Genomic DNA, 15,393 nt, shown 5'->3' on the forward strand with positions numbered 1-15,393 from the left:
TTTCTCCTCTTCTTTTTTTTTTCTCTCTGCCTCTTCATCCCATCCCTCTACTCCACCACTCTCCTTGTCTACCCATCCCATTACATCAACTTCAATGTAATGCCTCTACCCCCCACTCCCCCACCTAACCCCCACCCCACCCTTTCAGCCCCTTCACTATCTTCCCTTTACTCCCTTCTCTAACCAGAAGCTATGACTGCGAGAGGAGAGGTAGGAGAGGGCAGCTTCCCCTGACACTGCATAAGGATGTGAGCAGAATAGCTTCAGCCTTCACCCCCTCATACCATCACACACACACACACACACACACACACACATTTACTCACACCCACACTAGGGATGCACTGATCCAACTTTTTCAGTCCCGATACCAATACCGATACCTGGGCTTTGGGTATCCACCCATACTGAGTACTGATCCGATACCAGTATACCAGTAGATATAATTAATGGGCTGTATACCTCACTGTGAGGAAGACACATAGATATAAATTTACTGAATTGTTATTTATTAAAATAATGGCATCCGATACCAGATCAGCCTATTGTCATCCGATATTGGTATCGGAGCATCTCTAACCCACACACACACACACACACACACACACACACACACACACACACATACACACACCTCTGCTGCTGTTAAATCCCAGTGCAAGCACACAGCTCCGTGGCCATATGGTGTTCTCCCCCCTTCTCCCTCTCCCACTGGGAAAACAGGCCTCGGAAAACAGCTCTTCCCTCAGACCGTTGTTTAGCTGCTGATCTCTCTTACACAGATCTGTTCGCCTGTCTCATTACTTCCGAATGCCTCTGTCGATATCTTCACATTAAACTCTCGGCCGTATGGGCATGTTAAGATTTGAAACAGACCTTATAGTCTACGCCTCCTGTGTCTTGTCACCATGTGTTCTGTACTGTTTCAGTATGACACAATGCCTGCATGCCTAAAAGAGAGAAGACAATTTTAGGTAAAGATATACCCATTTTATCACGACACAAAGCGGGGCTGCACCAGAGACACTTTATAGAGTCACTTTATATGTTTAATTTGCTTCTGGTGGGGTGTTAGCACTTAGCCACTGACAGGAAGTTACAAATTGAAATGAATGAGTCAAAACAGCAGTGAGTGAGCACAAGAGATTATTCTTTCCTTTATCCTCATATCCTTAATGTGTTGGAGACCAGTCAGGTTGGCAAACATAAGTGTTTGCTTTTTTAGAATTTAAAACGGTAACTTTACTTTAATTTTGCACTAATATTGCAGCAGTGTAGCTTTAAATTAAGAGTAACATTAATTCTCAAATACTGGCCCAACCCAAGAGAGATCCATTTTTGTAACTGCCTTATAAAAGAGACAGGCTTTTAGTTAATTTTCCCTGTTTACCAAGCATACTTCATCATATTTTAACGAGAGGCCTTCCTATTTTCTGATCTGCTCCCGTTTAATTTGCCATTGATGTTATTTGCTATTACTGCAAATTCAACACTTCCTCCATGATTACTGGGTGTTTAGATAAATTGAGTATAATTTCCACAGCAGTAATTCCATCAGTGCAACAACACTTGGATTGTGCTCACCACTCTGTTGCTCTGAGTTTGTCTTCTCTAACAGAAAAATCATTTCCCTCAGTCTCGTGGTAGGATTTTAATATGAAACATCTGCAGGACGTCTTTGAGTTTCATTCATAGGAGCTTAATAGTGATCATAAAAAGTAATATGGTACCAACTGGGAAGAAAAAAGCAAAAGAGAAACTTGTGTTTTGCTTTGATATGTTTGTGTTGGCCATGACTTTTGGATGACCTGGCCATTATTTGAATACAGAGAGTTTATGGTAAGTAAATTGCGCTAAACAGTGGCTTCAGTGTCCATAAGGGGAAGTTGCAGAATAATGGTAAATGCTAAAATACATTGCAACAGTATATTAGCTAACATAAGGTACTGGTCATACTAGAGCAGGTAAGGCTGTATCCACAAAACCCCTGAGTGTACTGAGTTGCCTAATAATGTGTTTTATTGCTAATAAGTTAAACATTTCATTTGTAGAAGGAAGAATATACTTCTTCAAAACATTACACATTCTTGCTTTAAAAATGGATTCAAGAAATGTATCGTTCTAGTTGCCTATTGCAAAGCTTCAGTCAAAATTAAATGCACAGACACACACAAAAGTGGACACCAAGTATTTCGAGTACTAGCTTGGTAACATTATTTGGCTGCCATCCACAAAACAGTTCCATTTACATTCTAGACTAGGTGGATATTTTGGCACTAACCATAGGCTGGCATACTAATAAACTTTTGATTCTAAGCATTGCATGTAAATATCTTCTAGGGGAGGCTCATCGGAAGCAACACATTTATAAAATATCACACAGATGTACTATATATGTTATGTTTATGTTATGTTTTAAATTAAATAAATCCCAGTCTTGTATGATCAAACATTATGTCCTTTTTAATGAGATGACTAGCACATTAGAATTGCCACTTGGTGTGTTGCCATCTGTAACTCATAAAGAAACAGTTTTTCAAAGAAAAACAAGATTTCACTATGTTTCACTAGATTTTTTTTCCATGTATTGTGCAGTAGTGTTTGCACATATTGTCATTTTGAGCAATATGTGATATATAAGAGAATAAAAGAAAGAAAGCAGTGAGGGTCCTTGTTCTGGTCTCTTCAGCTGTTCTGGAGTTCACTTGTATTTGCAGTTCTTTGTTGTGAAGTTGGTTGAGAAAATCAATATCAAGACTTCAATAGTTGCTCAACATGTTTTCTTTTTAAAGGCCTTCAAAATTATTTTTTGGAGCTTTATTTGTTTTTTTTTTATGTATTTATCTTTTTTTTTAAAGCAGCAGAGCAGACTGCATGCTGATTACAGATGGAGCCAAATTAAAATTCACAGCACATTGCATTATGGCCCAAACCAGCATGTTGTCAGACTGGGGGGAAACTGGTTTCTGTGCAGGGGTGATTAATGACTCAGCATAAGATAAAACAACTGGAGTCATATAATTTACTGCATCTTTCTGCCCTCTGTGTTAGCTTAGAAGCAACACATGCTGAAATATGTTGTACGGCAAATTCGAACAGTGAGAATAATCCACAAAATCCACTACTGGCCATGTCATGTTTCCCAAATTCTAAGCAGTGGTTTGAGTATATAGTGTCTCTACACTGGAAATGTAAAGGGATAGCTAAACATTTTAGGAAATACTCTCATTTGTTTTCTTTTGAGAGTGAGTTGCGAAGTTTGATATCCGTCTCATGTATTTGCATTACATGTGGAGCTGGAGTCAGGACATGTTTAGCCTAGCTTAGCATAAAAAAGGGAGGAACAGCTGGCTTAACAGCTGGCTAACGCACATCATCATTTGTTTAATCTTTACACAAATTGTCAGGAGTGTGAAAAGTTTTTGGATTTAGAGATTAAACTTTTTCTTAGTGAACAATAGCCAGATGGAGTTACTGTGAGCAGCTTTCCGAAGTCTTATTGTCACAGTGTGTGGCAGCTAACCTCACCATAAGCATAGACGCTGCACAGAAGTGCTGGGCAGATGGATAAACTGTTGTTTTTAGGGAAAATTACAGCTCACATCGTCAGATATTGTCATGGTGACAGTATTTCTTCATCCAAAAAAGTTCGCATGACGTCAAAATATAAGTACTACTTCTTTTTAAAAACAGTCAGTTTTTTCTTTGTATAGTTCAAAATTCCAACAGCACACAAATGCATCATTTCCTGTTAGTACAAAATGGTAAATTTCTTGTGTACTACCTGCAAAAACAAGTACATTAAGACATAGTTTATTGTATAATGCTTGCATGTAGTATTGAATAGAGACACAGATCCAGTTTTCCTGCACAGCAATCTCTCCTTAATATTCCGTATATTTAAGTTTTCCATTTTTAGTAACTATGTTATGATATTCTGAATAATCTCATATCCGGTTCTGAAAACTCTCAAATATAAAAACTGAGATGTGCTCATATTACAATATGTGGTATATTGTGGCCCACCTTTTTGAGTGATGGTTTGTATGATCCATTTAAGCTTGGTATCCATGGAGATATCCTTATTATTCCATCCATGCCGCCCAAGCAAACAGATACAGTGTATACAGTGTATAGAAGAAGTCATACAGTGTATCCTCAGTAAGGCCTGGGCCACGTCTCAGATCCTGTGAAATTCCATGCCAAGAGGAAAACTGCTCAAAGGTAACAAATCATATCCAAGTAGACCAGATTATCATATATTTAGTAAAAATATTAACTTTAAAGGTTTTATAATGTCAAAGTCGTCTCCTAACCTTCTGTCAAGGCTTAAACGCTGTGTTTCCTGTGTTAAGTGGACACTTCACAGCCATCCTCAGAAATCAGCCTCACTTTGGTGTAGTTAGAGGACAGGCTTGAAGGACGACCTCCACGTGTTCACATTGGAATAATGATCTGGAAATTAGTAGCCTACCTTGTCGCTCTTTCATACTCATCCTCTGTCAACTGCCAGGCTCTCAGGCCAAGAATGCCCTGTTCACTTTAATAGTGGCTTATTATTGCTAAGTTTGGGGAACTGAGAATCAACAGCTCCAACTTAATTTCTGCTTATCGCCATGCCCTCTGGTGACCGCGCAATGTGGCGATTGTTATCGTTGTCTCGGTTAAACAGAGTCTAGAGAGAGAGAGAGAGAATACACTTGTGGCATTGCAGCCTCTGGGAGATTCAACTCCAATACAAGCTGCATTTTCTGGCGAGATTTGAGATTTAGCACTTTTTCCAAAGAATATTATTTTTGGCTTTGTACACACTGTACAATTTATATTTACTGATTACTGGTGATGCATTACTTAATTTGCATTTGTTTGACATAATGACCATATTCATCCTTACCTGCATTACTCTGTAAATTCAGGAGCTAAATATCTTTTTTTAAATGTTAGTTTTCATTGGAATGACTTTCTGTCAAAGAAATAGTTCTGTTCACAGCAAGGTCTATTCATTATCCAGAGTAATGGGGACACTTATTCTAAAAGGAGATGTTGCTAGAGAGCCAAAGTGAAACCAGAACTTCTGTCTTCAGTTCCAGACATAAGAAATCACTGACAGTGACGTTTGTAATGATCCAACTTAGTAAAAATGGATTCTTACAACATAACCTTGCACAAAAAACAAAAGTATTTTGTGCAGCTCACGGCATCTGTCTAACTCTGATTACTTTATACTTGACACAGTCAAAAAGACTTGAAACTCGACATTAATTTGAGCTGAGGGCTTTGAATTTGTTGAAAGGTGCAAATGCAAAGTTTAAGACTTGGTGCACTGGCAAAAATTCAGTGAGAATGTAACATTTTACTTTAAATCCCCATACATAACATTTATAAACTTTATGTAAACAGTTAAACATGGTTTATAACACACTGTAATGTAGTTCTTAGCAGATATAAGTGCTTATTAATCTATTTTCCATAACTGTCATATAACTCCTCTTGTGGGCAACCACAACTGGATGCTGGTATATAAACAGATAATGAATGACAATATAATAAAGCACAGTCATAATGATATTAGATATGCATTGTTGGCAAATACTGTGCATTAATAAACACTTAAAATGTCCTCTGCTCATAACTACAGCATAGTGTGTTATAAACCATTTTTGAAATGTTGATATACTGCTTATAAATGCTAAAGAGAAGGACTTCAAGTAAAATGTCACCTATTATTTTTTTAAATGCTAACAAATTAGTTGTTTAACAATGGGGCTAAATAGCAAATGTTGTAGTAGATATAATTTATCCAAATATATGCATAGTAAACACTTTATCAGAGAATTTAATGAAAAAAACCCTCAGTGAGCGTTTGCATTGAGTTGGAGCAGCTAGTTGAAGAGTGAGTAGACCGTAAATGACGTCAGGACTTCAGCTCTCTATTCCATCCACCTGTATGGTGTCAGGGTAAGGTCAGAACACTCAGACAGATATTTCATACCTGTCCCAATATAATCAAAACTATCTTCATGGTTAGATACCACTAGAAGTAAATGATCAAACACAGCGTGTCTTTGTGATATGGGTGAACTGAACATTTCATATTGCACTGACAGTAGACACAAAAAGAACCTGCTGGCGTTGTATTAGCAGTAAGCTGTAGCCTTAGGAAGCCAGAGGGCCTGTATGAATCTGTTGCAGCTCCAGTTTAACACCGAGCCCCTCATCTTATCCAGAAGCACTCTCCAATAAGATGAATGATTTTATTCCGCAACTGACACTTCACTGTGATGTTATTGCCTGGAACAGAAGAAAACCTCCCCGCTGGGTGCTAAAATCTGACAGCGTTATATTGCTGAATTCTCTGAAAAAAAAAAAAAAACACGTGACCCACATGTCCCTAAAACTGCACCAGACAGACTGCTTTACTGTCATTTGTATATTTCTGTCGCATTAATCTTGCCTTATTACTGTAAGTATCACATTCAGTGTTTAATTCTTAAATCCCCTGTGAGGATTTTCTAATTACATCAGCTGCGCGTGGATAAGCAGAGGTCTAAGTGGCTCGTGACTTGGAGATGGAGAACAAGATTTTACTAACTTTGTCCTCTCATTTTAATGCAAAGTGCAATCAAAGTGCCTACCTACTAACAATACTCATGTAAGAAAAACCTGTGACAGCCATAGAACACACTCTGAAACCTTGGTAATCTATCACTTTCTGGCAGCCCAAGTGCTCTGTCAGTCAATTAGGGAATGGAAAAAAAATGTGCTTTGTGCTGAGATCCTCTGAGGTGGCACTGCCCATTTGTTTATTTTTGGATTAGGTTTAAGATAGATGCTACGTCAATTTAATTCTAAAGGAACTGAAACTACCTTAAGGTAAATGGTCCAGCCAATCTGCATTCAAGGGAGGTACAATAATAATGTGGCGTAATCAGATTACTTTGATCCGCTTTAATGCTGGTAGATGGTCCCTCTCTCGTTTCCTTCTCATCCCTTTTGACATTTTCTCTCCCCGTCGTTCACTTTTTCTTCCTCCGTCCCTCCATCTGCCTCTCTGCTGGGTGGTACTGTACAGGGTCCTGTGCAATAAGGCAGCAGTCTCATTAATCCAGCTCTCATGGCAAACTAGTCCCCAGGGATAGAGAGAGCACACTTTTTAAAAAGTACCCTGTCACACTCTGGCACATCATTTGCATTTAGGTTAAAACCAGTCGAGACTCTTAAATCTTATTTATGGGCAGAGGGAACTCCCTCTTCACTGCGGCATGAGGGCATCCGTTATTGTCAAGCCAAACCTTGTTATACTCTCACAATTACAAACACACACACACTGCTGTTACACAGTAAAAGCATTAAGTGTGTTTGGTTTGTAAACAGGTTATAATCTATATCAGGGTTATGGCTATTATCCAACATGCGAGTGTTTCCTTTGCCAGTAATCAGTATAATGGGCTGTCTGACAAACAAGGTGGTGCACACTCACACAGCATGAGTTGCTAGGGACTGCATTGTAATCTTATGCATGAACGTGTGCACAAAATATTAATAATGCCTGCTCTTACTATGAATACTTTAGGCCAGATAAGTACTTACATGCATTGTGCACAGAGGGTGACATGGCAATTTATATATGAACATTTTCAGTAAGCTAGGTACTTTGAAAAAGCCTGGGAGATGAACAAAAAGGATGGGATAAGAAGAGTCTATAGCCATGCTAACAACCCAATGAGGCTGTGCTAACATGGTAACAATGACAGGGTATTTGACCGTTGTATTTGCAGCTGTTTGACAAATTCAAGGAATTACAATTCATCTTGTGGGGACCATGAACATCTGTAACCAACTTTTATGGCAATCCAGCAGCTGTTGAGTTGTTTTACTCATAACCACAGATGTCAACATGCTGGTGGTGCTAGAGAAAAAGTCAGGAGATCTCCAGAATAATTAGGAATCATCAACAGGGACCCATGCAAGTCTGTACCAAATTTTGTGCCAGTCCATCTGGTAGATGTAAGTAAGTATTCCATTAGATAAATAGAAGCTTTGACCTGTTTATTGCTCTCGAGGAAAGTTCATGGGAAAGTCATCAGGATTCATCCTCATGGAACCGTGAATGTCTTCACAAAGGTTCATGGCAATCGATCTAAAAGTTGTAAAGCTATATCAGTCTGGACCAAAGTGGTGGACCGACTGGCTGAATATCATTGTCCCATGTATGGCTAAATATTTAGCATGACATGGAAGTACTGCAGTGATTTAGTATTGCTTCTCCATACAGTTAGTTTGACTTAATAGAAACAGATTTTTAAAATTGGTGCAGCAGAGGTCAATATAGGATGAACTCCAAACTCCAAAAACACTAGTACTACATATCCCATCATGCAATGAAAGTTTTTTTGTTAGACCCTCCCTGCCTGGTCATCACTCTTTCAAACAACATGATCCCAGTTTGTAACACAACCTTTCCATTAGAAATGTGTCATTTCAAAGGCCAATGTCATCATCAGAATTATTTTCTTTGATCTTTTATAATTTGTGTCATTATAAGGCAGGGATTATAAGCACAGAAAAAGCAGACTTAATAAATGAAACTATTTTAAAGCCCAGGATCCATTGAGACCCACATTGTGCAGGTGCAAAGGTGTAACTCATACCATACATATTCCTCAGGTTTTACACAGTGTAAAAGCCTGTGATCAGCAGTAAAATTTTGCTTGCAACTACATCTTGGGCAGTAATCAGTATAATGGGCCTGTGTAGCATGGGCTTAGCCTGCGTTTATATATAGATCTCTACTGTGAAGTAGGCTTTGTGATGTGATGGATGGATGTCATGTGCGTTTCATGTCGTACCTCTGTACCTCTATGCCTCCCACTGGCTTTCCAGTCCTTGTTGTTCCCGTCCTAATTCTCATCTCCCATGCTAACACAAGTTCCTTAACTTACTGTTTCAGCCACTCACTTCTGGACTTTTTCTTTTGATCACGCCTAATCCTCATTATTATTTACAGACCGCGATGTCTCCCTGCAACCATCGCTGCACTGCTGCACGAATAAACCAGAGCGTAGTATGGACTTTGATCAATTATGGACTATTCACTAATGGAGTGTGTCCCTTCAGTGCACACCCAACCTCCCTTTCTGCTGTGCATTGTGCTCACTCTGCCTCTCTGTAAAGCTCATCGTGACGTCTCTGTATAAAAAAAATGAGCTTTAAATAATTTGACCGCAATAACTAGCATATATGGATAATAGATTTGTGCACTGCACTGTGTCATGCTAGCAATTAGTGTAATAGTCCATTTCAGTGACAGAGGGTCCAAAATAATCCATAAACAGTGTAAGGATGTATACTTTGTATCATCCTGCAAATGTTGGCAGTGTGATCTGGAAATTCCTTATTAGAATTGTGTTACTGAATGATGGCCTTGGCTGCCAACAAAACTGTAAACCGGGAATAATAGAATGCACATACATTGAATAGCTTCTGCTATAAATGCATTAGCAAGAAATGCAGCACCTATATGAAGACGTATATAAAAGAAAGTATTTAATATTTCTTTCCTTTTGTGTCTTTATTCTGGTACAGTTTTGAGGTATTTTTGTCACAATTTTTCTATACAACATACATGATCATGGCTGTGAGAAATTTGCTGCCTCTTTCAATGTCACTGTATTGATTTTAAATGAAAGAAAATGTGACCTGGACCTCCAGGTCTTCACATGCTATTTTTTGCACATTAAATCAATGAGAAAGACGCCATACTGCCCACTCTCCACACTCCATACACCTATTTTATCTTGTAAATACAGTCTTTCTGTGTGTAGTTTATTATTGTGTGTGTGTGTTTGCGTGTGTGTGTGTGGAGTCTGGGCTGAAGTTGTTGCTAGCTTCACTTCACTTCAGCTGGTAGCAAGCAAGACACGGGAACTTGTCTTGGGTGTTGAGGAGTTGTAGCATGTATTCAAACTACAGCTATACTACTAGCTTCATACTGGGTGCTCTGGTTGCTGCAGCATCACCATCACACACACACTTTCTCTCGACCACATACTGGTATAACACATTTTAGTTTAGAAATTATCTTAACCCTCCCTTTGTCCTTGGGTCAATTTTGACCCAGGAGGACAACAGGTGTCATTATGTGCTGTCATCAAAAAAATTGAAATGGTTTTAAAACAGTATCCTGACTAAACTTTTACATATACCAGTCTGCCATAATCCATCAACATATTTTCCTCTGATCTCAACTATAGTTAAAATAATAAGTACTTTTTTTTTTTTTTTTAAATTCCCCTATGCTTAAGCCCGGCAGACTGCCAGGCTTGCAATACACTGGCAGAATCTCTGATATATGTTTCATGTGTTATACATATTAAAATTCTGAAAAACAGTTAGTTGAGAGTGCTGTTAATGCTGTTATTCTAAACATGATATTTCTGAACAGGAAGTAGAACTGATCCATGAGGTGCTTTGTATGTGAAACAGAGAAAAAATATGAACACAATCATGAACTTAATATAGCTTACATTCTAGTAATAAGATACAGAGGCTCAGAAATGTGTCATTTATTTAGATGATGTGAGTTCATGCTACCAAACTTGAATGCCATACAGGGTGAAAACAACTTAGTTTTTGATTTGCCAGTCAAAAAACATCCAGATGCATATGTCAGGCTGCATTTGAAAAAGTTATAACTGTTTTTTTCAATAGCATTGTAACTCTTGTGTAACCAGAAACTCTGGTCAAGAACATATTTTCATCTCAGCAGCAGTCTGCTGGAATAGTGTGATGGTGGAGGTAGGATTCAGTCTGGAGGCCCGCTTGCACTCTCTGTGATCTCTGTTTCAATTTATGTCTTCCAGTCAGCGTGCTTACTTCTCTTGACTTATGAGTCTGATGCATCTGTGCTGCTCTTCACACTTACATAACAGAAAATCACCCATAAAGCTTTGTCATGCATCCATAATGTTTTCCATTTCTGCACTCTGTGTGTGTGTATGTGTGTGCGTTTTGGCGTGCATCACTAATATTTCACAGCTAACAGCTAGGGGAGGGATGTATTGTGCAAGGAACTGAGGTATGACACAAAGCAGAGTGTTTCGTATGCTCCGCTGCTCCCATAAAATCACTGTTTACTCAGCTTTATCATTGTTATTTAATAATTCCTTCTCATTTTTGCTCTTCTTACATGGATTTAAACAGCTGTAGATGATAGAGGAGTTTCAGGTATAGGAAGGGATGTTGGCTGTCCCTGACTACCTTTGAGATGTAATTGGTCACAATAGCAGTACACACCATAACATGCTAAGATTATGTAGCTTCAATTGATAAAGTTCCCATTTTTGACACATAGAAGGGATTCATTCCTTTTTTAGTTTCTTTCTTTATGTTGGTTGATTTTTGGGTTGGTTGTTTCACCACTGTGGTTCAGACTGAAATATCTCAACAACTATTGGACTGTTTGCTGTAACATTTTGCACAATCGTGTTCCCCACATAATATATACCAGGGGCATTCGATTAAAATTCAAAGAGGTCCAGTTAGAGGAAATTTCCTCATGTAAAGGTCCAGAAAATCATAATGTCTAACTTGCATTGTGATTCAGTGCCACATATGTTGAAGAAGCTTAGCAGTTATATCAACATCTGTACGTATTCAACAACAGACTGTCAAATCAAATAAAGAAAGTACAATTTAATCTCAAGTCTCAACCCATTTAACAATAAACAATCTCAACACATCTTAACAATCGAACAGCTTTAACACCTCTTTTTCTCTTTCTTTTCCCTCTCACATCCCATTCCCCCACTTTCTCTTGTTCAGTGAGAGAAGTGAGCTCTAGCTTGTCCTGCCAGGATTTTAAACTGAAATGTGTTGGGATTCTGGTGGATCGATCATATTGGGCTCTTAGATCATTTATTTTCTGTTCCCTCGGTTTCGGATTTGAGTCGTTATGTTTGCTTAAAAGATTTGTGCTTTGTCTCACAGTCTTGGAACATATGAGACATGCTGGTTTTGAACTGTCCGTGGGAAGCCTGAACATGTAAGAGTCTGTCCATTCTTGATTAAAAGCTCTGTTTTCGCTGTCTACTTTTCTGGTTTTAAGAGCACGCCATGTGAAATTACTTTTCTCTGAATCGCTTATTTCTCCGCCTGTTGTTTCTCGTCTCGTCTTTCCCCGTCTGTGCTTATCGGAATGCACGGATTTGATTGGCTGAGTAGCATCACGTGAGAATAAGATACAGATTTAAGAACAGCCTCACAGGCAGAGTCTTGTTTCCAGGAATGTTCAAGGCCATTCCATACCTACTTTTTACCTAAATTATTCAAGAACATTACTGTTTAAATGAGTCAATACAGTAGTAGAAACTGTGACTGTCCTTGGACCTCAGGTCAGTGTTGAAGGGGTTCAGGACAGGTGTTGGGCTGCACCTGTCCTGGTGCAGCAAACTGGAAGAATTGACCAAAATCAACAGCATAAACTCATCATATGACATTGATTGGCTGGTATTTAGTGTGTCTTTCTGGTTTTAAATCATGATGACTGAACCTAAACCTACATCATCTCTCTTTTCTGCTGAAGAGCTCTAATTTATGATGTTGGCAATGGTTTCTAGGAAATGCTTGTTTTTTAGTCCCCTTCATTTGTCTTTTGTGTCTGACAGAGATCTCTGGGAACTCGGAGGACATCCCTCTGGTCCGCTGGAGGCAGCAGTGGCTGGAGAATGGCACTCTGCTCTTCCACATCCACCATCAGGACGGCAGCCTGAACCTCCCAGAACCCACCGAAGATCCGGCCAACGATTCAGCAAAGGAGGAGCTCCGCATCCTGCATATCTCCGTCATGGTAAAACTCTATGTTCTGTGGTTAGTTTTTCACAAAGCAGCTACAAATAGAAACAGACAAAATAACTTTTTAATTCCCCCAAATCTTTGATTTGCAAAATGAAAATGATAAAGCAAAGAAATCGCTTTTCTCTCTTATTATTTCATGAAGATTGATTGAAATATGTAGTGTTTTTAATTGTGGTTGAGTTATTCTCCCCAAAGCTGAAACATCCTCACAGATATCATCTTCGTGATAAGACTACATATACAGTATCTCCCTCTTGTTTTTGTTTCCCTGTATATTTCAAATAAACGGCTGACTGCACACTTTTATCAGAGTAAAGGTTTTTTGGGAGCAGATAAATCCCGCAGATGTCTGTCATGGAACAATAGTTGTTTTACTGCCAGAAGTGTCTCATTTACAAAACATCTCTGTGACTTACTGTTCTCTCTCTGGTATAATAGCTCATCCTTGTCCTAAATTTACATGATATCTCAGTCAAAGCTTTTAAAAAGAAAACCCTGCCACTGTCACCCCGCTGCCTGAGTTGTTCATTTTGAACTCATATTGAGTGCATGGCGTGCACTCTAGCCTGCTGCTCTGCAGCCTGCCACAGGGCACTGACATGTTCAATAAACCAATAAGCCCCAAGAGGCCGTGGTTTACAGTGATTTTAAAACAGCTAAGGGTTGTTAGGCACGGCGCAGAGCTTGGTGGTGGGATGTTTTGTCGCATCCTTCTCTGTGAAGTTTTTTCACTACTCCAACGAAAACGTTGTTGCTAGTGATGAACTTTCAACAAACACCAGGATCAGGTCTTTGGTGGATCATTAATGGACCAGTTAAGCCCTGCGCTTAGACCAACATAACCGCTGAAACCATGGAGTTCCCTTTTCTTGTTTTTCACAGTGGAATAAAACTGATGGAGAGCCTGGTTCAGTTCCATTTTGGTGATTGATTTAAAATCAATAGCCAGACCTTTCTTGGCACAACAGGTCTGAAAACAGCGAACGGACCACATAGTCTGTCTAACGGTTCCGGCTTCATTTCTTGACTTTTCCGGCTCTTCAATGTCAATTCAATTCAATTTTATTTTCAATTCAACAGGCTTTATCGGCATGAAAGTCTCGAGAACAATGTTGCCAAAGCATCAAAATACAATTTGTCCAAATATTTGGACAGTACAGAATCATAACATGAACATCAACACAACATTAAGATCGTCTCTCTCATTAATTTCCACGTCTCCTTTCTTTTTTTATCTTCCGCCTCCATCCTTCCACCACTCATCCAGGCTCAGCCCACATAGCAAAATTAATAACAAAATCTGACATTTTGAAGCAGTTTGTTTGGCACAGTGATACTGATGTAATGCAGTCACAGGTGTTTGTTTATAGAGTATTTTACAGCAGCTTCGAACGCAGCACAGCCGATCATAAACAAGGACTAGAACTCTCCGTTTTATAAGGTGGAGTATGGCTGTGTTCCAACTGTAAAGACATAGAGGGAGTCAAGTTGGAATCCTGTATTGAAGAATTGGCTTTTCTAGTGGTTAAAACATAAAAATAGATATGTACTTTTACTCTTTTTATGTCAGAGACATTGCACAGACTGTGACACAGACAGAAACAACGTGCGTTTCTAAAGGTCCAAATTTGGTTGCAAAGTGTAGATTTTTGCATGCCTGCACTGTATCAAACCTTATCTGCTATGTCGGCAGAGTAGGAAATGAATCCTTAGATCTTGCAGCTTCCTCCTCTTGCCTGAGGAAATATATATTTATTAGATCTTAGATACTGTATGCCACACCTACTCCCAGTGCCCTTTTCCAGCCCAAAGACATTACAATCATGCTTTGATGGATGATATGTATTTTCAGACATTGAAAGCATATTATAGCTGCATACACAAATGATTAGTCAGCTTGAGAAGACTTTTGCCAGCAGCTACATCTGCTGTACGGAGGCAGGGAACCGCACCTCGACACCCGCTGAATGTCAACGACCTTGAGACCTTGAAATAATGACAAATAACTGACCTTGACTATCCTCTACATGTTTTGCATGTATTAGCAAACATCAAGCCGATCCACCGGGCACCCAGGTTTGAATGGTGACACCATTTTTTATGTGGAAATGAGATAGCCGGTGCGGAGGTTCTGCTTCTTACCTCTTTGATTTTCCTCTAATCTCACATTTTTACTCCCTGCTCTATCTGCATTTCACATTCCATCAACCTCAGGTCTGTGTCTTTGTGCTCCCTGCTCTGTTAATTCCTCATCCTGAAAGAGCTGCGGTGGCAGCGCAGCCACCAGGGTGTTTTCATGAGGGTGTGGGTAGAGAAGGATTAGCATGCAGATATGAGCAGACCGTGACAACAGATGGAAGCGGTGTTGCCGCTGCGCTGCCCAGGCCCCGCTGCAGCTTGCCACCCGGCTGGAGGCCCCGACCTATAAATCCAAAGCCGTGTCACTTGTTCAGTACCTTGTGGATACAAAAAGGGTCCTGCAAAGGTTGCTTTACGGGCTTTTTAGCTCAAGCGCACACCTGTCACTGGACCTCTCTC

At 39.4% G+C, this 15,393-nt stretch overlaps 1 protein-coding gene across 4 annotated transcripts in view; it reads left to right on the forward strand.

The window, feature by feature from the left end:
* astn1 (astrotactin 1) overlaps positions 1-15,393 on the forward strand; it is a 392,569-nt gene that overhangs the window by 60,388 nt on the left and 316,788 nt on the right. For all 4 annotated transcript variants that reach the window (XM_042427879.1, XM_042427878.1, XM_042427876.1 and 1 more), the window contains exon 2: positions 12,666-12,847. In XM_042427879.1, the coding sequence (XP_042283813.1) occupies positions 12,666-12,847 (182 nt within the window). The remainder of the gene's footprint in view (positions 1-12,665; positions 12,848-15,393) is intronic.

This window comes from Thunnus maccoyii, chromosome 12, assembly GCF_910596095.1.
Source record: "Thunnus maccoyii chromosome 12, fThuMac1.1, whole genome shotgun sequence".
Classification (NCBI taxonomy): domain Eukaryota; kingdom Metazoa; phylum Chordata; class Actinopteri; order Scombriformes; family Scombridae; genus Thunnus; species Thunnus maccoyii.